This window comes from Herpailurus yagouaroundi, unplaced genomic scaffold (assembly GCF_014898765.1).
Source record: "Herpailurus yagouaroundi ecotype Mexico unplaced genomic scaffold, PumYag 216, whole genome shotgun sequence".
In the NCBI taxonomy this organism is placed as follows: Eukaryota; Metazoa; Chordata; class Mammalia; order Carnivora; family Felidae; genus Herpailurus; species Herpailurus yagouaroundi.
In genome coordinates, this window is record NW_024412447.1 from 13,404,224 (window position 1) to 13,426,940 (window position 22,717).

General features: G+C 45.5%; 1 protein-coding gene across 1 annotated transcript in view; it reads left to right on the forward strand.

The window, feature by feature from the left end:
* LOC121017828 (autism susceptibility gene 2 protein-like) overlaps positions 1–17,312 on the forward strand; it is a 796,117-nt gene extending 778,805 nt beyond the window's left edge. Inside the window, exon 5 of the mRNA XM_040456309.1 lies at positions 16,956–17,312. Within this exon, the coding sequence (XP_040312243.1) occupies positions 16,956–17,162 (207 nt within the window). The 3' untranslated portion in view covers positions 17,163–17,312. The remainder of the gene's footprint in view (positions 1–16,955) is intronic.
* Positions 17,313–22,717: the final 5,405 nt, after the last annotated feature.

Below are 22,717 nucleotides of genomic sequence, written 5' to 3' on the forward strand. Positions count from 1 at the left end.
AGCCAGTTTAAAAAAAAAAAAAAAAAAAGGAAACGGCATAAAGGGACAACCCCTGGGTCATTTTGTGCTAGAAACAAAATGTTCCCTTTTCTTAGGAAACTATATTTTAAGGAATATTTATGAGGACTTGTAAGACTCCATTTCCCCTTCACATTTGGACCGATGGGGATTTCAGGAGACTGAATGGTACCATCAAAAAATAAAATAAAAAGGCATTGGTAGGACAAGAGAGCCCTCTTCTTTCTCAGTCCCCTTTTCCTTTCTTACATCTGCACCTTAAAGGTGGCTTTTTATGTAATTTTTTGGTAGAAGCAAAAGAAGCTGAGGCCTCTGGAAAATAACATTAGTTTCCTTCTCGCCCTACTCTTTCTGCCATTATATTTCCCCCGCCCAGAGGAGAGGGCCTACAAAGAAGAAATAAAAACTACTCCAAAATGTTGGCAGTCTGAAAGGGGTCAGGGGTTTTCAGCACCAAGAGATGTTTGTTTTTCTTGCATTTTAACTCTTAATTTTTGACACAGTGGGAAACTCCAGCATGGCTGCCATTGAAAATGTAACAATGGCGTGGTGCCCTAATTGCCTCTGTCACAAGGGCATCAAGACAGAAGGCCAGGAGACAAAGCAAATGAGGCCAAAGACAGTGCCTGCTGCTGAGGTGCTGGTCCATTTCTCTGCTTTTGAATGTTTCTTTTCTCTGGCCTCATAAGGAGTCACTCAGGGAGACTGAAGCTGGAATTTGTACAACCTCTCTTCAGTCCCCTTGATTTTAATCAGAAATACACAATTATTCTTTTCCTCCAAATAGAGAAACTCAATCCCCATTTTAAATTCAATTATTGTAATTGCAGCATTCAGAAAAATAGCACATTCATCTTCTAATAAGAGATTGTGGGTACCAAATTACTGCATATAGTATGTCAAAACAGGAAACTTGAGACTGGCAGACCAGTGGGTGTTTTTATCTTGGCGATTTGTATTTTCTTGCAGACAATTTATAGTAATCCTACCCTTCCTTGTTTATGATTTGTAAGACTAGGTTTTCAAGCCATCCTAAAATAAAGACTGTTTTTAGGTACAATTTAATTTAAAATGCCCATTACGAACATGATGGATTCTAAGAGGGGCGAAAGTGATAGGAAAAGAAAGCGAAATCAGTTTTTGGATCCTGTAGAATGACGGCCCACCATGTCTTTGGATCTTCCTGAACCACCCTCTTACATTTGTAAATCACTTTGTCTCCAGCCATATTTCTAACCCATTAGCTACGCTTTTCACTGTCTTGCATTTTAAACAAACAGAACACAAAGTCTGATGGGTGGGAAGTTGACAATGTGGCCATTATGTCTGTCAGCATGAGAGCACCGCTCTCCCTTTTCCTGTTCAATTCCAGTTGCTTCACTTGGCTTGAAGTGAGTCAAATGTAAAAGGAAATACCTTAGGATTTTGATTTCCCTGATTTTCTTTTTTTTTTTTTTATTTTAAAAAGAAAAGGGGCGCCTGGGTGGCACAGTCGGTTAAGCGTCCGACTTCAGCCAGGTCACGATCTCACGGTCCGTGAGTTCGAGCCCCGCGTCAGGCTCTGGGCTGATGGCTCGGAGCCTGGAGCCTGTTTCCGATTCTGTGTCTCCCTCTCTCTGCCTCTCCCCCGTTCATGCTCTGTCTCTGTCTGTCCCATAAATAAATAAAAACATTGAAAAAAATAATTAAAAAAAAAAAAAAGAAAAATTTTTAAATGTTTATTTATTTTTGAGAAAGAGAGAAAGATTCAGAGCACAAGCAGGGGAGGGGCAGAGAGAGAGGGAGACTTAGAATCTGAAGCACGCTCCAGGCTCTGAGCTGTCAGCACAGAGCGTGATGCGGGGCTCGAACCCGCGAACCTGGAGATCATGCCCTGAGCCAAAGTTGGACGCTTAACTGACTGAGCCACCCAGGTGCCCCGATTTTCCTGATTTTCTTAAAGGAATAACCTTAAAATTGGATTTCTTCAACTGTGTACTGTTATTTTCTTCAGATTTTCTTTTACCTTGAAATTATTTCCATGTCTTTCTTGTACACACACTCAGACACCCACGCTTCCAAACACCTTAGTGTTCTTTCCATCACCCCTGTATATTTCTTTTTTTTTTATGTTTATTTTTTTTGAAAGAGAAAGAGAGAACAAGCAGGGGAAGGGCAGAGAGAGAAAGAGAGAGAGAGAGGGAAGCACAGAATCTGAAGCAGGCTCCAGGCTCTGAGCTGTCAACACAGAGCCCGACGCAGGGCTCAAACCCACAAACTGTGAGATCATGACCTGAGTCAAAGTCGGAGGCTTAACCCACTGAGCCACCCAGGCGACCTCCATCCCCATTTATTTCTTGACTCCTCAATTAAACAGTTCCCATGACACCTTCCTTCAGATTGTTTGCTAACATAATTTATGAATTCATTCTTTCACATATGTTCCTTGAGCGCCTTTTACGTGTCAGATTTAGGAAGAACAGAATATAAGCAAACTCTGACCACAGTGTTGAAGATGCTGGAAATCAGCAGTGGACCTCTGGCCAGTGAAGTCAGAGGAAGCTTCCATATATATGGGAGAGAGAACAGGCATTTCCGAGCGGAGTAGTAGTCCGTTGGACTGTTTGCTGGGTGTGACTCCTAAGTGCCAGGCATTTTAGTCATATTCTCTCAACTACTCCCTGTGTATACAGTTACCAGCGTTAATGCTCTAAGAAGTTTTATCTCTTCCCAAGGTTACTCTCTCGGTTGGTTTTATTAGATCAGTCCTTAGGTAGGCCTTGCATATATGTAAATTCTGTGCAAAGGGCTATTCAAGTAGCTCCTAATCCTGATTGGTCAGAATCTCTAGACAGATTCCAAAATGGCTGGCTTCCAAGTTGTACCAGTCATCACCTGTTATTTTCGATATCCATCCTATCTGTCTATTTATTTATTTGGCGAGTTTGAATTTGAATGAACATCTCGTTAATGACGAAGCCCCTAAGGCGTTACAGCACTCTGCATAACCTACAGGTGTAGACTCCCAGCTCTTAAATCTATGCATTTTACTTTAGTCCCTATACACAGGTTACTGGCTCCTATTCCTGGAATAAATCCAGACCATATCCACCCAAAAGAATGTGCATCGGGAACCTAAAGGAGCACTTAGAAAATTGAATCCTAAAGCATATTTCCTTGTTGGTAAAAATGAACCATACTTCATTTTATTGCACTTCACTTTATTGTGTTTCACAGATACGGTGTTTTACATATGTTGAAGGTTTGCGGCAACCCTAAATGGAGCACGTCTTTCGGTGCCATTTTTCCAGTGCCATTTGCTCACTTCATTTATCTGTCATATTTTGGTTTTTCTCACAGCATTTCAAACATTTTCTTTATTTTTATATTTGGGCTTTTTTTTTAAGTTCATTTATTTAGGTAATCTCCACACCCAGCTTGGGGCTTGAACTCACGACCCTGAAATCAAGAGTTGCACACTCTTCTGACCAAGCCAGCTAGGTGCTCCCATTAGTATTACATTTGTAATGGCGATCTGTAATCAGTGATCTTTGGTGTCACTATTGTGATTGTTTTGGGGTGCCACAAACAATCTATCAGACGGCAACCTTGATAGATGAAGGTTGTGTGTGTTCTGACTACTCCACTAACTGGCCTTTCCCCCATCTCTCTCCCTCTCCTTGGGCCTTCCTACTCTCTGAGACACAGTGATTTTGAAATTAGGCCAATTAATATCCCTACAGTGGTCTCTAAATGTTTCCGGAAGAGTTATAAATCTCTCACTTTAAATAAAGAGCTACAGATGATTAAGCTTCGGGAAAGCGCATGTCTAAAGCCAAGATAGGCCAAAACCCTTGCACTAAACAGTTAGCCAGGTTGTAAATGCAAAGGAAAAGTTATTGAAGGAAGTTGAAAGTGCTCTTCTAAGGAACACATGAATGATAGCTGACATAGAGAAAGTTTGAATGGTCTGGAGAGAAGATCAAACCAACCACAACATCTCCTTAAGACAGAGCCCGATCTAGAGCAAGCTCCTAGCTCTCTTCAATTCTGCGAAGGCTGGGAGAGGTAAGGAAACTGCAGAAGAAAAGTTTAAAGCTAGCAGAGGTCAGTCACGAGGTTTAAGGAGAGGCTGGCTCCGTAACATAAACTTTCAAGGTGCAGCAGCAAATGCTGAGTCACAAGCAGCAGCAAATTATCCAGAACATCTAGCTGAGATCATTAATGAAGGTGGCTACACCAAATGATGGTCTTTGAACGTAGATGGAGCAGCCTTCTAAGATGCCATTGAGGAGTTGCATAGCTAGACAGGAGATGTCAGTGCCTGACTTCAAAGCTTCAAAGGACAGGCCAACTCTCTGGTTAGTGGCTGACACAGCTGGTGACTTTATGTTGAAGCCAGTGTTCATTTACCATTACAAAAATCTTAGGACCCTTAAGAATTTTGCTGAATCTACTCTGCCCGTGCTCTATAAATGGAACAACAAAGGATAGATGACAGCACATCGGTTTACAGATGGTTTACTGAATATTTTAAGCCCACTGTTGAGACCTACTGCTCAGAAAATCAGATTCCCTTCAAAATATGACTGCTCATTGACAATGCACCTGGTCACGCAAGAGCTCTGATGGAGATGTACGATGAGATTAATGTTATTTCCATGCCTGCTAACACAGCATCCATTCTACAGCCTATGAATCAAGGAGCCATTTCGACTTTCAAGTCCTACTATTTAAGCAATACATTCTGTAAGGCTGTAGCTGCCCTAGGTAGTGTTTTCTCTGTTGGATCTGGGCAAAGTAAATTGAAACCTCTCTGGATAGGATTCACCATTCTCCATGGCAATAAAGATATTCGTGATTTATAGGAAGAAGCCAAAATATCAACCCTAATGGGAGTTTGGAAGAAGTTGATCCAACCCTCGTGGATGGCGTTGAGGGGTTCAAGACTTCAGGAGGAAGTAGCTGCACGTGTGGTGGGAACAGTGGGCGAACTGGGATCAGAAGTGGGGCCCGCAAATGGGACTTCACGCTGCAGCCTCGTGATCAGACTTGAATGGAAGAGGAGTCGCTCCTTCCAGATGAGCAAAGAAAGTGGTGTCTTGAGATGGGATCTACCCCTGGTGAAGACTCTCTGAAGATTGTTGAAATGACCACAAAGAACGTAGAATATCCCTCAAAAGTAATCAATTAAGCAGCAACAGGGTTTGAGAGGATTGACTCCAGTTTTAAACCAAGTTCTCCTATGGATGAAATGCTGTCAAACAGCATCACGTGCTACAGAGAAATCATTTGTTCGTGATAGGAAGAGTCTGTTGATGGGGCCAACTTCATTATCGTCTTATAAGAAATGGCCACAGCCACCACCCTGATCAGTCAGCAGCCATCAACACCGAGGTGATGCCCTCCACCAGCAAGAAGATTATAAGTGACTGAAAGCTCAGACGATGGCCAACATTTTTTAGCAATAAAGTATTTATTAACTAAGGGTGTGTATGTTGGGGTTTTTTGGACATAGGGCTATTGCACATGTAATAGACTACTACAGGGTAGTGTAAATGTAACTTTTATATGCACTGGGAAACCAAAAATTTCATTTGACTCACTTTATTTCGATATTCATTTTATTGCAGTGGTGTGGAACCAAGCCTGCAATATCTCCCCAGACATGCCTGTATTTTATCAATGAAATAAAACCATTTGCTATCCTACTTTGAGAGGGCATGATAGTTTCTGTTTGCTTGTCTGTTTGGGTTGTTGTCTCTCTTTCTGTGTAATAGAGTAGTGAGTCTTCAAACACCTCACAAGCGTGATTTCTTGCAGAATATGATCTCCTGTCTGGCAGTAAAATTATAAAGAAATTAAATCTGTGGCACCTGGGTGGCTCAGTTGGTTAAACGTCAGACTTCAGCTCAGGTTATGATCTCACGGATCACAAGTTTGAGCCCCAGCCTGCACACGTGTTCTCTCTCTCTCTCTCTCTCTGTCAAAAATAAACATAAAAAATAGAAATTAAATCCAACCGTTAAACAACTGTTGCCGTCTTATTTCTGTGTATGACATAGCATTTCTTTCATGAAGTAGACAGAAAAGGTAAAACTATTAGTATTTCTCTCTGGCTGCTTTCAAATGTTTAAATTCATTGAATCCTAACTAAAATTCTGTGGAGTATGTATCATTTCCATTGACAGGGTAAAAAAACAAGAAAGGTAGGCTCGAAGAGGTTTAGTGTCTTTCCCCAGACCACGTGGTTGCTGAGTTGGGGGGATCGGAATTTGAACCTGGCGCCCTTTCCTGAGCCTGGTGCTGTACTAGGCCCTCGTCTTCAGGGAGAGCTGTCTGCAGTGGGGTAGAAATGTGGCCACCTGCTGCAGTCACTGCTGCTTATGGTTATTACAGCCTCTTTCGTTCGGCCCGCCTCCACCCACAGCCCAGCCGTTGATCCGAAAGATGTTTTTCAAGTAGTGTCTTTGTATAGAGCGTGGGAGAGCGAGCAGCGCTAGGTCCTACTTGTTGGGAACATGAACTTTGGAGGACGGAACTGGGTTCAAGTACTGCCTGTGCCACTGGAAGCCTTAACTTCTCCTCTTGAAAATGGAGGGGCCATAACACTTCCCTCCCAGGGCCGTTGTCAGAACGTTCTCTTTTAATGACCGGTGGGCTGTAGGCTGGCTCTTCTAGGGGGAAAGGTGCTCTAAGAGAGTTCCCATGGAGAATCCCTCCCATGCAGGAGCCATGCTGCAGAGCTAAGATGTGAAATGCACTTCATCTTCAGGAAGCAGGCTTCGTTCAGGAAGCCTTCCCCAAAAGAGACAGCTAAGAACTACTCTTCTCCGGCTCCCTTTGCCTGAGGTGGACGCTGTCCCTTTGGCCAAAAATTGAATCATGTAGGTGCCATTTAGCATGGGAAGCAGTGCCTCACATTCAGTGCCTCACAACCTTGGGGGCCGGAAGGAAGAATGGTTTGCAGCACTTTCATCACCTGGGGAAAAAGAACTCAGAGGCACAGGCACTTTAAGAAAGATGCTTTTACTTTGAGTGTTGGAGAAAATAGAACAATTACCTATTGAAAGCGAAGTGGATGAAAAAACATCTCTGTTCGTACTACCCTGATCATTTAATCTATTCAGATCCATTGTGCCTTCCCGAAGGTGGTTCAGGCCAGACTGTCTGTTCCTTCCCCACGCTAGGGCACCCGGCGATCCCAACTCGAGACGGATTTTCTCCGCCACGAGGAGATTCCTCTAAGGGTTTGTGCTCTATGTGCAGTATCGGATCTGTGCAATAAATAAAAGGAGGGAGGGAGGGGGATCCACAAATCATCAAATCGGTATTAGCATCTTTTAGGGTCCTTAAGACTGCACTAGGCCTTGTGATGATTCCAGGGACAACCAGAGTGCTCTGAGGAGCTCACTGTCTGACAGGGGAGCAAGACTTCTATACATAAAATCAATGAAGGATTGTGTTCTGTTGAAACTACAGCCAGGTAGGTTTCCAGCACCTGGCACACATACTCTTGAGGAAAAAAAAAAAATACTCAGTCTTTGTTGAAGAATGAATGCATGCATGATTTTTGACATCTGTTGAGTGCTTTCCATGGATCAGGCACTGTTCTATGCCTTTTAATGATATATATAGAGAGAGATACATATACATGTATATAGACATATATATATATATAATATTTCATTAGTGTATGTTTATGAAGGTAAATGCTCTTAACCATGGGAGTTAGTACTGCCAATAGCCCCATTTGATAGAAAATGAAACTGAGGCACAGAAAGGTTAAGTTACTTGCCTAAGGTCCTACAGAGTGTAAGTGGTAGAGCGAAGACTTGAATCCAGGCAAACTGGCCCCGTGGCCATGTGTGAAAGAGAATAGGATGTGCTTTGCAAGAGCTGGTTGCCATTTTGGTGCAGACGAAGAGCTTCCGGGCTTTGTTATCTGCTCATCTGGCTTTGGCTTCCTCAAGACTGCAAGCTCCCTCCCCCTTTCTAGAACCCAGACCAGCTGGGCCAACCCTGTGCGGTTCTACCCCGCCTGGGCCCCGGCCCCGCCTGCTCTCTCATTTGTAGTTTCTCTCACCGAGCACATTTCTAAAGGAGGACCGCTGCTCCGCTTTAAGGACATACGAATGGCTTGCCCTCACCTGTCAAGCATGATCCTTGTATTTTACCAGGCCCATTATGAACGCAATCTTTCTGTCGAAAATTTGCATACCTCCTTTCTTGAAAAGTAATGACAGCAATTTCTTTCCCTCCGCTCACTTTCTGAGTGTCTCATTTAACGGCACCTGTGAAACCGACAGGCGCAGAGATGAGAAGTGAAAGAGAGCAGTTGATTAAATCATCATCAAGCCGGGCCTCAGAAAGTCAATTCTGCTTGCCGTCTGCAATGATATCCTTTTATCTTAAAGTAATGAGCTATGGCACTTTTGCATCGGGTAATGCGATAAGTTCTATTAGCATGTTCCATTTGCCTCACAAGCAAGGGCAAGTCATTTTAGCTAGCTCATATCACTGCAATCAAAGCAATTGGCTTCCCAGGCAGAGAAGAAAGGGAAAAGGCTCAGGGTGATTTCTATGGATCACAACACAGCGGAAAAAATAGACTCTTGTATTATTTTAACCCGTAACATGCTTTTCCTTTTTACTCATCAGCAAATTGGGGTTTTATTAGCTCACACAGGACTCTGAAAAGAACCAAGGTTTAGTTGAAGCAAACCCAGGGGGCTCAGGCCCCACCCAAAGGAACAAGCAGCTGTGATCTGGAAAGGGAAGATTGCACAGGGGGTCACAAATATAATACTGCCAGCGAACGTAGCTGAGAAGGTCTCCCTGGTAATAATACTGTGGTCTCGTAATAAACTCTTACTTCACACCATCTTCAAAGTCATTTGTAATAGGTCCCCAGGCAGGTACGGATTAATGCTATTGATGACTTAGAACCAGTAAATCAATGGCAAAGAGGCAAAGGATCTGTTGCTTAAGCTTAAAAGAGATCGTTTACAAATCACCCAGCCCTAGACTGTCAGTTTTACCTTTGGACAAGAAACTCATTTTTCTCATGTTGGCAACCACTGAGGCTTGTGGGCTCTGGGCTTTAAGTAAATTTCATCTTTGGGGTTTATGTATGTTTATACTTGGCAAAGTGTGACTTCCTTTCTTCTTAAAGGGGAAAAAAATGCTGAACTCCAAAGATTTGTGAAATACCCGCTTCTTCCACATCCAAAAGCCCAACAATATTTTAATGAGCTAGCTGGAAATTTACAACATACAGATTGTTTTATGAAATATACCTGGATTTGAAAGTGACAAAAAGGACCAAAAAGGGGAAAAAAAAAAAAAACAAACCATGTTGAATATTAAGTCGTGACCTTTAGAACTTCAGATTTGGACAGCTTGATTTCTGGCTGTGTATTTGTCCTTCTAATGAGTGGTCAGAATGAACCTAGAACACCATAGGCACTTTAAAAGTATTTGTTGAATGAAAATGTGTGATCATCTGAGAGACCCTGGAGGGGGATCAGAAGTGTTCCGCTAGCCCCCTCAGATCACATTGGCCGTTTGAGTCCTGGCCCATTCAAGCTGAGAACTTGCAAAAATGCCAGGTTCTGAGAACTCCCCATAGGAATAACAGGTCACCAGTACAGAATTCCAGAAGCTTCTGAAGATTTGCTCTCCTCTCTACCTCCTGCACAGTTAAAGATGGGTAGACCTTACATTATTTTCTAATGTGCTCTTTTTGTGACTGTCAGAAGCTTTATTCTCATCTTTTAAGTTACTGTTTGGCAAACAAATGTTTCAATTACGCTTTCGCTTTTGTAGAGCTATTTTATTTGATTGGGTATAGTTGTTGTTGAGGCGGAAAGGAAGAGGGCCAGTGGCATCGTTTTACAATCAGTAAGAATACCGTGAACCATTTTCAGGATGAAAATATTCTTTTTTATTTCAAGGTCCCCACTAGCTTTAAATTTCACTTAAAGCCCAAAGTCGATAGGAGAGCGGTGTAAACATTGTGAAACGAGGGCTTTGTGAGGTGACGGAAGACAGACAACATCAGAGTTGCCGTACGCGGCACAGAATGACTGCGTGTTTTTGCAGGTACCAGGAATTGCAGGGATGGGAAGATGATGGTGGGCATGTTTCTAGTCACTGTGCTGCTAGTTTACTTCTTTAAATAAAAAAAAATAAGTGTCATGTTTTCTCTAGGTGGCTTCTTCTGAAATTGCTTTTAGGTGAGGGATGTCTTTACAGTCTTAGATAAACCGCCTGCCCCAAAGGGAAATCGATTTGTTTTGTCACCAGCAAAGTTAAATTGTACTTGATGTTAGATGCCGTAGTTTACAAGTTGGGGTTCTCCCTCATTTTCCTCTTATTTCCTTTAGGCAGAAAGAAGAATAAAATAACTTTGTTCAGTGATGGTGTTCAGCCCTGACATCTTTGGTGGCAATGATAAATGGATTTGAGATACGAAATAACTGTTCCAGCAAGGTCCATTGAGCAGAATAGAGAGCAATGCCCTCCTCAATGTCATTGTATGTGATATATTCAATGATTGCCACTTTCTGCTTAAGAATGCATTCCATCACGAGGTACCTAGAATTCCATCTTGTTCCTTCATTCCGAATGAGGCGGAGAGATGTCGCGGACCTTGACTTATTTCGATTTGGATCAGCGTCTTAAAACACAGATATTGAGATTCCCAAATGGAAATGAGAAATGTTTGCTTTTGAGGAAGTACAATAAAATCATAATCATGTCTTGTCTGGGCCTTTTAATGGAAGGTATTTCCTTCTTGGCCCCAACTCTAGGCTCTGCTAATGATTTTAACACTGCCCCCTGTGCTCAAACATACACCCCGCTGAATTAAGCAGTGGAGTTAGTCATTATTTCCTGTACCTTCTTTCTTTGGAATTACTTGTTTTTTCAAAATCATAGTTTCTTATGTAACCTGGAATCAGCCACTGTTTGAAGAATTCTAACGAAGAATGAGGTGAACTTATCAATGTGAGCACCTTTCATGTCCCAAGACACTATCTCTTACCTCCTCAGAGCTAACTCTGTAGTACGGATGTGTCTTGTGGCAAACAGTGAAAATACAATTTTGTAAGAGATGGCGACAGAACAATTAATTCTAAGAAGAGTACTGTAATTCTAAGAATTCCTAATTCATATTAGAAGATTCTAAGGGAACTGGGTTTGCAAAGGCAAAATTAAACATTTTTAGGTAGAAACTTGGAGAACCAGAATTAATTTACAAAGACAAATATTTTTAGGTAGGAACTTGGAGAACCAGAATTCCAGGTGGAGGGAACTGAAAAGTGCAAAGATAATAAATCCTGAGGGTGTGACCAGTTGTGCCTGAGTGTGGCAGCAACAAGGGGTGTGTTAAGATAGTGCTACTCCAAGTGTGGGTGCAGACCCAGGCCACGCCCTGAGTTCTTGGTTAACCGTCTACTGGGGGATCGGCGTGGCAGCTGAGAATAAGCATTTGGAAACTTTTATAGCAATTCAGTCGAGTAATTTCATATCCCTTAAATCTAATAATAACACACACACACACACACACACACACACACATATACACATGTCTTTGCTTTTCTTTTTCATCTTCCTAGCAATTTCTTTTTTATTATATTCTACAATGTATTGGAAATTAAAGAAAACAAAACAAAAACAAATGGTCCTTCTCCGCAGAAAGCTTGACATGCACCGTGCTGGAGGAGTGGCTGGGTGTCGGGAGTCAGAGGCTCTGTGAAGAGTTTTCCTTGCCGTGGGAAGTGTCCAGACTCTTCGCTGAGACTGCACGTGCAACAGCATTACCAAGAAGATAATGGGAGTGGGATAGATAAGAAGAAGATAATACCAGCGGGAGAGGGGCAGACTTGGGGCAAGCAAACAAGGGCGAGTCTGGATTTAGGTGGATGCTCGGGTCTGAGGTGTTTGCAGGGCTTCGGGAAGGGGATGTAGCAAGCAAAAACGTACTTTAGTAACAGTTAGCACTTACTGCCTACGCCAACTCTGTGCCGTGTGTTGTCTGAACCATTTACATGTGTTCACTTGTTCTCTTCTCCCCTTCCTTTGGGGGAAATGCCATTAGTACCCACATTTTACAGATAAGTAAACTGAGATGCGGAGACTTGAAATGATTCTCCCAGAGTCACATAGCTGGCAGGTGGTAGGCATAGAGATGTTTTAGTCTCAATATATAAATGGTAGATGGAACTAGGGGACTCTAAGGGCTCTCCAGGAAATCACAGAGAAACAGTAGAACTGCAGATTCAACTCTGGGGGGACAGTGAAATTAAGGGATATGCAGAGAAGGAAGAGCCATGAGGAGATACTAGGGAAGAGCAGTATTGGTGAATGTGTACAAGGGGAAAATGCCAATATGTTCAGTCGAAACAATCCGAATAGCAGCACGACGGAATTTCCTTACTAGGTTATTTACAATCCATACAGTGGATTGCAGCGCAACCTTTTACACACACACACACACACACACACACACACACACACACACACACACACACATATACTTATTTTTAGGTTTATTTATTTATTTATGGGGGCGGGGAGGGACAGAGAGAGAGGGAGAGAGAATCCCCAGCCGGCTCTGTGCAGTCAGCATGGGGCTCGACCGCACAAACTGCGAGATCACCACCTGAGCCGAAATCAAGAGTCAGACACTTAACCGACTGAGCCATCCAGCTGCCCCGCAGCGCAGCCTTTAAAAAAAAAAAAAAAAAAAAAAGTGATGTGACAGGGTAAATTTGCCTCATTGAACAAAATATTTGACACATTATATGAAAACAAAGAAGGGTACAAGTAGTAGGAGTTCATTTTCATTTCTTCAAATGTGTATGTGAAGGATGGAGGAAAGACTGGAAAGAATTCTACAGACGTATTAGCTGTTTACCTATGGGCAGCAGGTTCGTGGGTGATTTTTAAATTCCGTTCAATAAAATATGCATTAATTTGTAAAAGGAGAAAATACTGGGTGGGTGGGTGCATGGGTGGGTTGAAGTGTTTAAAGGGTGGGACTTAGTGCAAAAGGGAGAGTCGCCCCCAGAAGACTCACTTCTAATTTGTGAAACCAGAGGGAACAGATGGTGAAGTTGAGCCAGTCACCGGAAGTGCTGTGCTCAGGCACTAGGCCCTTTCTGAGTTCTGCCTTTGAGGCATGTGGCTTGGATTTCATGCTCCTGTCTCCCTCTTTTGTCTGTGCGGGTTTGGCTCACATGTGTGTCTGAAGGCTCAGTGACCAAGAATTCTCTCCCATCTGGGGGGTAAGGCCCCCTTGTTCCTTTTCATTTCTTGCTTTTAAAACGGAGGAAAATATTTCCAGCGTTTCACAAAGGGCTTTGAAGTCTAGTCACGGGGAGTACTCTGTCACCTCAAGCTGGTTGTTAGCGTGCAACCTGTTTGCTAATAAACCAATGCGGGACCCTGGTGTCAAAATGCTTAAAATGGTCGAATCAGCGGGGACTCTGTTTCTGCATTCGACATGCCTTTCCCATTTTCCAGCCTCATGCAGAACATACACCTGAATCAGGAGGTGGCTCGGCGTGAACTCTTGTAAATTGGAGTGGGTATCTAGGGACTGGGGAGCAGACACTTCTTCTTTTAACCTTTCAAGACCAGGAATCATTTGGCCCCAAATCCACAATGTACTGAACCTGGGGTGTAAAAGCCGTACAGTGTATTAAATGTGAATTTGAGCCCATGAATTCTGCCCACACTGACTCTATAAAACAGCCTCTCCTTTTCATAAAGCCGGCCCATAAACGGCTGCCAGCGAAGCAGAAAGACTCCTTAGGACTGTGGCTCGCGTTCCGTCTGGGGTTGTCAACAAACCCCCTTTATGAGTGGAATAGACCTCTTGTATGTGTCGAACTTCTGGCTTTTTACAGAGTGTGTCAGGAGCCAGGCTAGGCAAGCGTTAGGCGCTGTTTGCTGAGTGCATTTATTGCCTTTGCATAATTTATGAGCTGGAGGGGTTGACCATCATCCGTCTCTGCCAGGGGCTGGCACTCGAGGCTCCGGAGAGCGGAGCTGTAAATTGGATGGTGCGCTCCTGCTGAGCTCACGGCAAAGTCCTCGGGTCAGTATGGGAATTTAATACCAGAAATGGAACTGTTTTCTCAGCGCACCATGTGGGCCCCAGTGCAGCAGAGACTGTTTTGGCAGACTCTGCGACCGGCCTTGTCGAGGAGCTGTCACTCACCCGGCATGTTGTGTGGGGAGCCTGAGCATTTTTAATCGGCTTGGCATCCGTGCTGCTTCCATAATGGATACCAGTAGGTCTCAGTTCTTCACCATATGCTTAACTCTGGAGACAAGGTGCTTCTGGGTATATCAGTAATTACTTGATGCAGAATTAAGTGGACCTTGAAATTAGAACTGGACTGTTGGAAAGCAGAAAGCTTAACACTTTGATAGAAATAACCATTCCCAGGGACATACCGCTGTTAGGATCGGTAGGGGTGGGGGCTGGGCACGGACAGCGGTAGTTCTTTTCCAGGCTCCCCACTCCTTCCCCCTGCACACCAGTCCTTGGGGACACGGGCAAGTGCCATGCCACGGCCTTCAGCTGTCACTGATTGCCTCGCGAGGCGAGCTGGGATCATCTGGGGAGAGGAGTCTGCCTGGCAAAATATGCTTCTCTCTTTCACGCCCTCCTGAATGATGCCTTGTCACTCTTGAAATTGCGCCCGTAACTTAGGAACCCCAACGAAAGCCTAAGCAAAGGCAATGGAAAAGTCACACAATCAGGAGAACAGAACCTCATCTGTCTGTTGTTCTAGGCCTTCAAAGTCTTCATCTAACCTCTCTTGACTTATCAGAATAGAGAAATTACTCATCAGGCAAAAGGAAGTTTAGACCTTCTCAGTTTGGAAGCCTGGTTGAAAACAGTGCAGTCGTGCTTGGTTAAAGCACAGTCACTAAAACTCTGATAACCTTATGGCATTGAGGAGCCGGCGAGGACAGTGAAAGGTTAGAGCCCTCCAGTCTGTAAGTTTGTGCTGTGAGTTCCTAAATACCTACAGTAGAGAGTGTAAGCTACAAAGAGGAAGCAGTCCCCAAGTTATGTCTTATAATAGCACGCTGTCTGTTCGGATGGAGTTTTTGTTACTTTCGATGGAAAGCACTCTAATGGTGGTTTTTAAACAATAAGGTAACTTACTGTTACCTGAACAAAAATGTCCAGAGGTAGGCTGCTCTTAGGTTGGTTCAAGTGGCCCCATTGTGGCAGGCCGTTTCTTGGCCCCGCTCTCTTGTTTTAGTACTTAGGCTTTTTGCCTCATTTTTGCAAAGTCGCTACCACAGATCCAGACGTCACATCCTCGTTCAGTCGTGTTCAGAGGCAAGAGGCAAGTGCTTCTTGCTTTTCTTCTTTTTTGAGGAGAAAAAAATTTTTTCAGAACCCTCAGCAGACATTTCCTCAAGTCTCAGCCAACGGTGTGTCTTATGGCCACCTTAGCTATAAGCAAAGTTGGAAAAGAGAGACTATCTGGCCTTTTCAGTCTCAAAATGTCAGAAGCTACAGACTAGGGGACAGGGGCTTGCAAATGACTATGGGTATCTAGCCAGTAGTGACTGCTGTATAGGCAAATTTATTTTCTGTTTCTGTTCATAGCTACATCAACTCCCATGTCCAGGTGGCCACACTAAAAACCTTGGCATCATCCGAGACTCGTCCCTCTTCCTTGCTTCTCGCATCCATGTGTTACCACGTCCTGTTGGTTCTGCCTTCAGAGCTACTCTGCCATCTGTTCCTCCCTTTCTTAAACCATGTGTCATGCTGGTTTAGACAGTGTTGTAAGGGTTGCCAAACTGGTCACCTGTGACCAATGTCTTCTTCCCAACCCCAGCTCATGATCTCTCCTCTGCCCCGTGGGAAGAGTCATCCTAATGGACTATAGCTCTCATCACACCACACCTCTGCTCAGTGTTAGTGTTATAGCTTTCCCTCTGCTGCTAAACTGAAAGCTACCTTAGGGCCAGTCCTGCGTCCTGCTTGGTTGAGTATCTGTCTGGCTTAGCAGTGCTCATCAAGGACTTTTGAGTGAATGAATGAATATTTTTATCCGTTGCACATTTACTGTGACAGAATACATCCTCCCCCCCCCCTTTTGCAATCAAATGGGTAACAAACACTCTTGGTTTAAAAAGAAAATGTGGTTTTATTTTTTCCCCCTTTGCCTCTAATGAAGAAGCCCAAGTTTTGAGTTAACTCACGTTCTTTGCTTATCCCAAACTTAGCTGACCAGTTGGAATTTGGGGTCAGTTAGCTACAATGTGACTCTACCGTCTTAAAATAGATTTCTTTGCCCATATTGCTGATTTATTTCCCTGACCGCTTCTTATCATTGGTGTGTTTTTTATAGGGAATATTCCCTCTTTTCTCTGGGCCTCTAAGCCACAGAAAAGGCAGCCATCACAAACTGGTGAGCTCTGCCCACTGTGTTTCTTCCAAAGTCCAAATGAGCGAATACGGTGTCCGGAGGCTTACCTCTTTTCCTGTGCAAAAGCACCGGGAGAGATACAACCATTCACATTAGCTGAAGGTAGAAGGTCTCCATTAAGATATCAATTTGCTCCGAATCCCAGTGAATGACCTTGATGCACCTTAGCCCTGCCGCCGCATTGGCTCCTTGATGGGCATCCCCTCTCCCGTGCAGTGGGGGTGCTCACCATTGTGATCCAGCACCTTGCCAGACTGACCACAGAAAGAGGCACAGAGCGCAGGCGTCGAATGAAGTCAACAGAGCACCTTCACAGCATTTCGCTTCTGATTCTGTTTATCATCGTTTGAACTGAAGAAACTCTGTACAGCTTAGGCAGCATTTTTTTATTTCCTCTATTTGTCTTTCCTCTTTTTTTTTCTGTATCAAAAATAAAAATCTACTCAATTTTTTCACTAACCCTTATTCTCTTATCTTTCTTTTCAGTGTGACAGCGACAGTGACCAGGAAGAGAAGGTAAGATCCCCCCGCCCCGCCCCACCATTGTGGGCAGAGTCGCGCACCGTGGTTCTCGCACACGGTCACAGGGTGGTGGGATACCAGCCTGCTATTGACCGTACCTTTTCTGCAAAGACCAGCTTTATTTACACAGCGATGTTTCCTGTGATAAGAAATAATGTATTTAATATGTGAGGCCCACTTTTTTTAAACACACCCGTTAATATTGGATATATCGTCATCAGGTTTTCACTTTTACAGATTTTAAAAGAGGAAAGCATTTTAATAGCCATCTGATTTTTGTTTTTGAATCCTTGATTAGAACATTAAACTTGCTAGCCTGCATTTGTAATGTCATTTCTTCATTTCTTTTACTGACCTCTATGCTTCTTCTCGCCTTACTGTACATATTGGCCTTCTTGATGGAAATGTGAACGGTGTGTTTCTCGGAATCTTACCGTGGGACGAGGGGTGGGCAGGGCAAGGCAGGTGGGAACTGCTATCTTCCCGCCCAGGTGGACGGCCAGGTGGGAGGGCGGTTCTTCCCACAGGTACCCGCTCGGTGTGGAGGCTGATGGCCGCCAGCCTCTGTGCGTCCAGTTCAACATGGATCCGGAAAAGGAGCTCAGTTGTTGAGCTTTCAGAAGATTGGATCACAGCCCGGTAAAGTGAACTTTCTGTGCTTGAAGCAAAGGGATTATTTGTCCGTTTGGTCTTTCTTTCTAGCTGTCCCCACCCCTCAGTCAAATTTCTTGCTAATTTCATTCCTCCCTTGTGAACCTCATCAAGAGTTACCCGAACGTCACGGTTTCTATATTGCTTGGCCTCCGAGGGATGGGACCTCCCCGGTTTCCGGGTCTGTCCTGTGGAGCTGGTGTTCTTGAGCCCCATTCCGTGCCTTTCACCTCCTATGTGCCTGTGGATTTCACTCAGAACCCCGCAGTTCGTGTTTGGCGGGATCTTCCCAACAGGCCCAGAATTTTCCCTCCTTCTCTGCTGCTAGCCTCCAAGAGAGATCTAAAGGCTCTGGTTCTGTACTGTCGTTAATTTGAATTCAGCATATGTAGCCTGTTATAAAATGCGAGACATCATCATTTGAGCAGGTCAAGCATATTCAGATGAAGACAAATGGTGCTTATTTGATTTCCTTAAAATCAGGAAATGAAAAAAGTGCTCTCTGGAGAAATCATGTTCTGCCTGACTTGGATGATAGACCAATGCATGTCCCCTAGATAAGAACAGGCTCTCGCCTTGAGGTTTTTATCTCTGAAGGACGGCCAGGACTGTCAGCTTGCTGACATGTGCATTATCCATGTCATTTTAAACAAAGTGACCTATGGAAGGGTGCGCTGTGCTGTGACATGGTAATGGGCTGTTGGATGACAGTGAAAGTACACACTGCAAAGGGGGCTGTGGATTATTCTTTTGTTTAACTGACAAGTAGGAGCTTCCTTCCTCCAGCCCCTGGGAGTCTCAGCTCCTTGCAAGCCGGGCCCCTGGTGTCTCAGGCAACCGGCGTGCAGTGGGTGCCAGAGGCGCGCGGGCAGCAGTAGAGGCTCAGTGTCCGAGGCGCATCCGCTGGTCCTGGAGCCATCCCGGCCACATTCCCACCTGGCAGTCGTCACGTCGTTCTGTCGGGCGTCACAGGCACTAGAGAGGGATTGGTGCTTTCTGGCCGTTCCAGGGGATCTTTTACAGGTGATGGTTGATCTCTCTTTTCAAGCCGGTGGCACTTCTCCAAGAGGATGAGCCTTGTTCTGGATTTCACATCCAAGGGGACATTCTTTCTTTAAAAGGCAGTGTGACATCCCAAAGTGTCACTGGTCCCCAGCAGTGGGAGAAGGTGATAAGGTTTGTCCTGTTGCATCGCATGCAGGTGTCTGGGTCAGCGGTCTCAACCTTGAATGCACATCCGAATCATCCGGGGTGGGGGTGGGGGCTGTAAAAATCCTGATGCCTGGGCCTCATCCCAGGCCACTTACCTCAGAATCTCTGGAGGTGCCTAGCAGTACTTGTCCAGATGGTCACCTAGCTCTGGTAGAGCTGTCTGTGGTTTGCGGAGTGTCCTGGGGGCCATGGTGTTTCCTACACACTGACCGCATCCCAACGAGTCCTTCCCCAGGACCCGAATCCCCGTGTCCTTGCTGCCCCGGTTCCCAACTCTGAGCGCGGGAAGCAGCGAAGCATCTGAGTGGAGCAGTGGCGGCGGGAAGGGAGCAGGGCCCACCGCTCAGAGTCAGGGACGACTCCAGGGCAACGAAGGAGAATAAGGAGATGTTTATAGCAGGTGCACGAGAGGGGTGACGACCGGCGAGGGGAGAGCCGTTAGGAGTGTTCCTCGGACCCGCCACCCCTGGGGGCTCTGCCTGTGGCCTGCGGTGGCCCTGCAGGCCCTCCTCCTGGCAGGGAGCCGCTCCCCGCCCTCACTCCCATCATCTGTCCCTGCCCCGCCACGCGCCACCCTGCGTTCCTCCAGAGGGCTCCCGGCAGGAGCAATCAAGACTGTAATCGCAGCCGTGCCTGCTTGGCTCTGTTACAGTTCAGACTGTCAGGCTTCCCCTTTTGGACTGAGATTGTCTGGTGTTTATCACCGACTTCAGCACCATCCTCCCAGACTTGTGCTGCGCGCCGAAGCCCCGGCCCCTGGCAGCCTCCTCTGTGCCTGAGCCTCTTGGCTGGGCCCCCCCTCGGAGCCCCAGAGCTAACCGAGGCTGCTTTCATGTGCTGCTGGGAGGATTCGCATTCAAATCTGAATTGCTAATGGGGGGAAAGATGCCACTCAGTGTCCTGGGATCCCTTCAGCAGCCTCACCAGGGATGCTGTTGGAGGCAAAAGTGAGACTTGTAGGGACCCACTGGGATTTCTCTCCGGAAGACCTGTCATTCTCTTACTCCATGGGGATCTGCAGAACCGGCGGTCTAAAATTAGGGTACTGTATTTCACACAGCTGACTGAATTAAGATAAACTCTGCTTTCCTCTGATACGAAGCTGTAATTTATAAAATGATACCCTTACTAATTAATGTGGAAGTGACTGGGAAAGGAGCGAAAAAAGCAGAGCTCCCCACGCGTGCAGGAGACGCGCTTGTGCACGGAAAAGGCTCTGATGAGACGCTGAGCAAAAAAGCACCTCTCAACGCCCCCTCCCAGCCGCGCGGGGTACGTTTCGCACTAGTGCCAGAGAACCTGGAGGACTTGGCCAGGGTCGGCGTTGGGCAGGAGTGAGAGAAGGCTATGGACGGTCCACATCCTAGATGTGGGATTTTTCTGTGTTGTAGTTAGTGTAAAGCAAGGAGGAAGCGCTTTGCACCTTAATCACCCAAATGAAGCAATTATCCCAGGCTCCCATTCGAAATGAATTGCTATCATGAGAACAAAGAGGCAACGTGCATATTTCCACGTATTTGGCCTGCATTTTCTCTTGTTGCCTCTCTTCCTCTACCGCTGGCAACAGCCCATTATACTAAGAAACATCCCCTGTTTGGTTATGAAATTAATGTAGAGATTAAAAGTAGTTCCTGTTTATTGTGTGGGCCACAGGGCAAAATTGGTTGGAAGGCGTAATGCCCGGTGGTCAGGCACTTGGGCCTCCGAGTCCGGTGGCTTAGGCTGGTGCGTGACTGTCCTTTCCTACTTTGGAGCAGCGGACAAGCCTCCGTGCTCTCATCTGCCCAATGGGATTAACAACAACTCCACCTACAGTTTTGTAACAATTAAAGAAGACGCTTGACTCAGTTCCTCGTCTCTGGACCAGTAAGTGCCCATAAACGTTGGCTTTCTTGAGTTTTACTTGGAGGGAAGTGAGAGACTCACTCGGGAAAGGAGGAAGGCCACCCTCTTCTTCAGAAGGCTCCGGATCTGCCGGAAAACCTGCCTGAGGACGTGAGGCCTTCATCCCCTAGGGCACTTCTTTCTGTTACAAGCTGAATGGAAGTGGTGCGAAATGTGGAAGGTCTCCCCCCACAATGGCTTTGAAACTCCTTATCCCAAATTTCAGGCTTTCCCCTGGGCACAACCCAGAGCCAAGCACAAGCGTGCCATCCCGCAGGAATCTGATGGCAGCTACGTGGCTTGTAGAGCCCGTGGCCCACATGCCAAATACTGTCAGCTCCGGACACCCGTCACGGGGGAGAGGGGCCCATGCGGGACATCTGGGGTGGGGCCGTAGCAACTGTATTTTTTGAAAAGTTTCCTAAGTAACCTCGATACGCGATTTGTCTTGAGAACCACGGCCTTATACAAATGTCGGAGAGAAACACTTACTTTCCCCTTGTTTAGGGCTCTGAACAGCTTGATAGCCCGGAAGAAAGACTCGAAAGCTGTAGAGGTGTCGTGGGGGTAACGTGCACCCACGTGCTTGTGTAGAGCTAACATGGAGTATACACACACGCAATACACACGTATGCGATCTCTTCGCCGATAGGAGCCATCCTCCTTTTCCTAACGTGCCCGTGAACATGATGGCGGTTTCCTCTCTCTGGGTTTTGAACACCTGGAGAAGGTTGTGTGGTTCCTGTGACTTGCTCACCAGTACCCGGGACATCCTGCCGGGACGCTGCCAGGTGCACATGCAGTGCTACTGATTTCCCACACCAGCTCCCTCTCCCCCCCCACCCCCACATGAACACACTTCTTGGTGCGTTCTAATGTTTTGATGTGTGCTAAAATGTGTTGTGTTTGATCATTTTGTGTTCACTTGTGTGGGAAGGGGGCAGCTTCTAAGAAGAGCAGCGGAGGCTTATGTTCCTAACTCCACACAAACCACACGCCTAACTTGGCTTCTGAAGGACTCAGAAACTGCTGAGATGGCAAACTGAAGACTGGGCATGTGGCTTGTGCTTATAGTGGAAGGGGCCCATGCCTTGATTGGCCACAATGCACACTTGGTAAAGATTGTGCACCCTCAGCAACATTCCAGAAGCTCACTGTTGCTTGTAGAACCTCAGTCCTTGGTTTTAAAATAGGACCTGTTCTGATCAGGAGACAATGAGAGACCCTGTCCTATTTTGGAAAAAAAAAGGGATTTTCTCCCCCCCTTCCAATTTTCTAGCAGCGAAGCAAGCGACCACGGTCCAGGACAAGAGCGGGGAGCCGTGTTCTTGTGTCCTTGGCACTTGGCATAGTGCCTGGCACAAATTAGGTGCTCAGTAATGTTTGTTGCTTTGCTAAATGGGCATTTGCTTTTCCTGGATCTTCATCTCCAGATGGAGGGGAGAAGTGAAACGGGTTCAGAAAACTGATGTTGAACGTGAGCGTGCTCTGCATCAATCCCAGTGTTTATTTTCTGGACTGCAGCAAATAGGTGCTCTCTTCTTCAGCTTTCTGGATTCCCTGTACAAGTTTGTTTTCTCATAAGATACTCCTGAGCCTTTTCTAAATTTCCTAGCTTATTTGAGCAACTTGTGTAATTTGGGGGCAAGTTTCACGAGCTTTCCGTTTTGGATGCCCAATTTCCATAATGCCCATCTGCTCAACCTCTTCTTGCCCCTCCGAGGTTAGGTCCAGGTCAAAATGACATTTTATTGTTCTTCTAACCTCATCCCATTTCCAACTGGTTTAGTTCCATTGTAGCCATCCAGAATTCCTCTTCCTACCATCCTTGGATTAAATTTCTACCGCAAATTATTTTAAATCCTGACTCTCATTAGGTTCTTCTCTTTTTCATATCCTAGAGTTTCCATGCCAATCCAAAAACTGCTTCCCTGGATTGAATGTGTATGTAGCAATCGCTTCTCGGCCTTTTGGCTAAG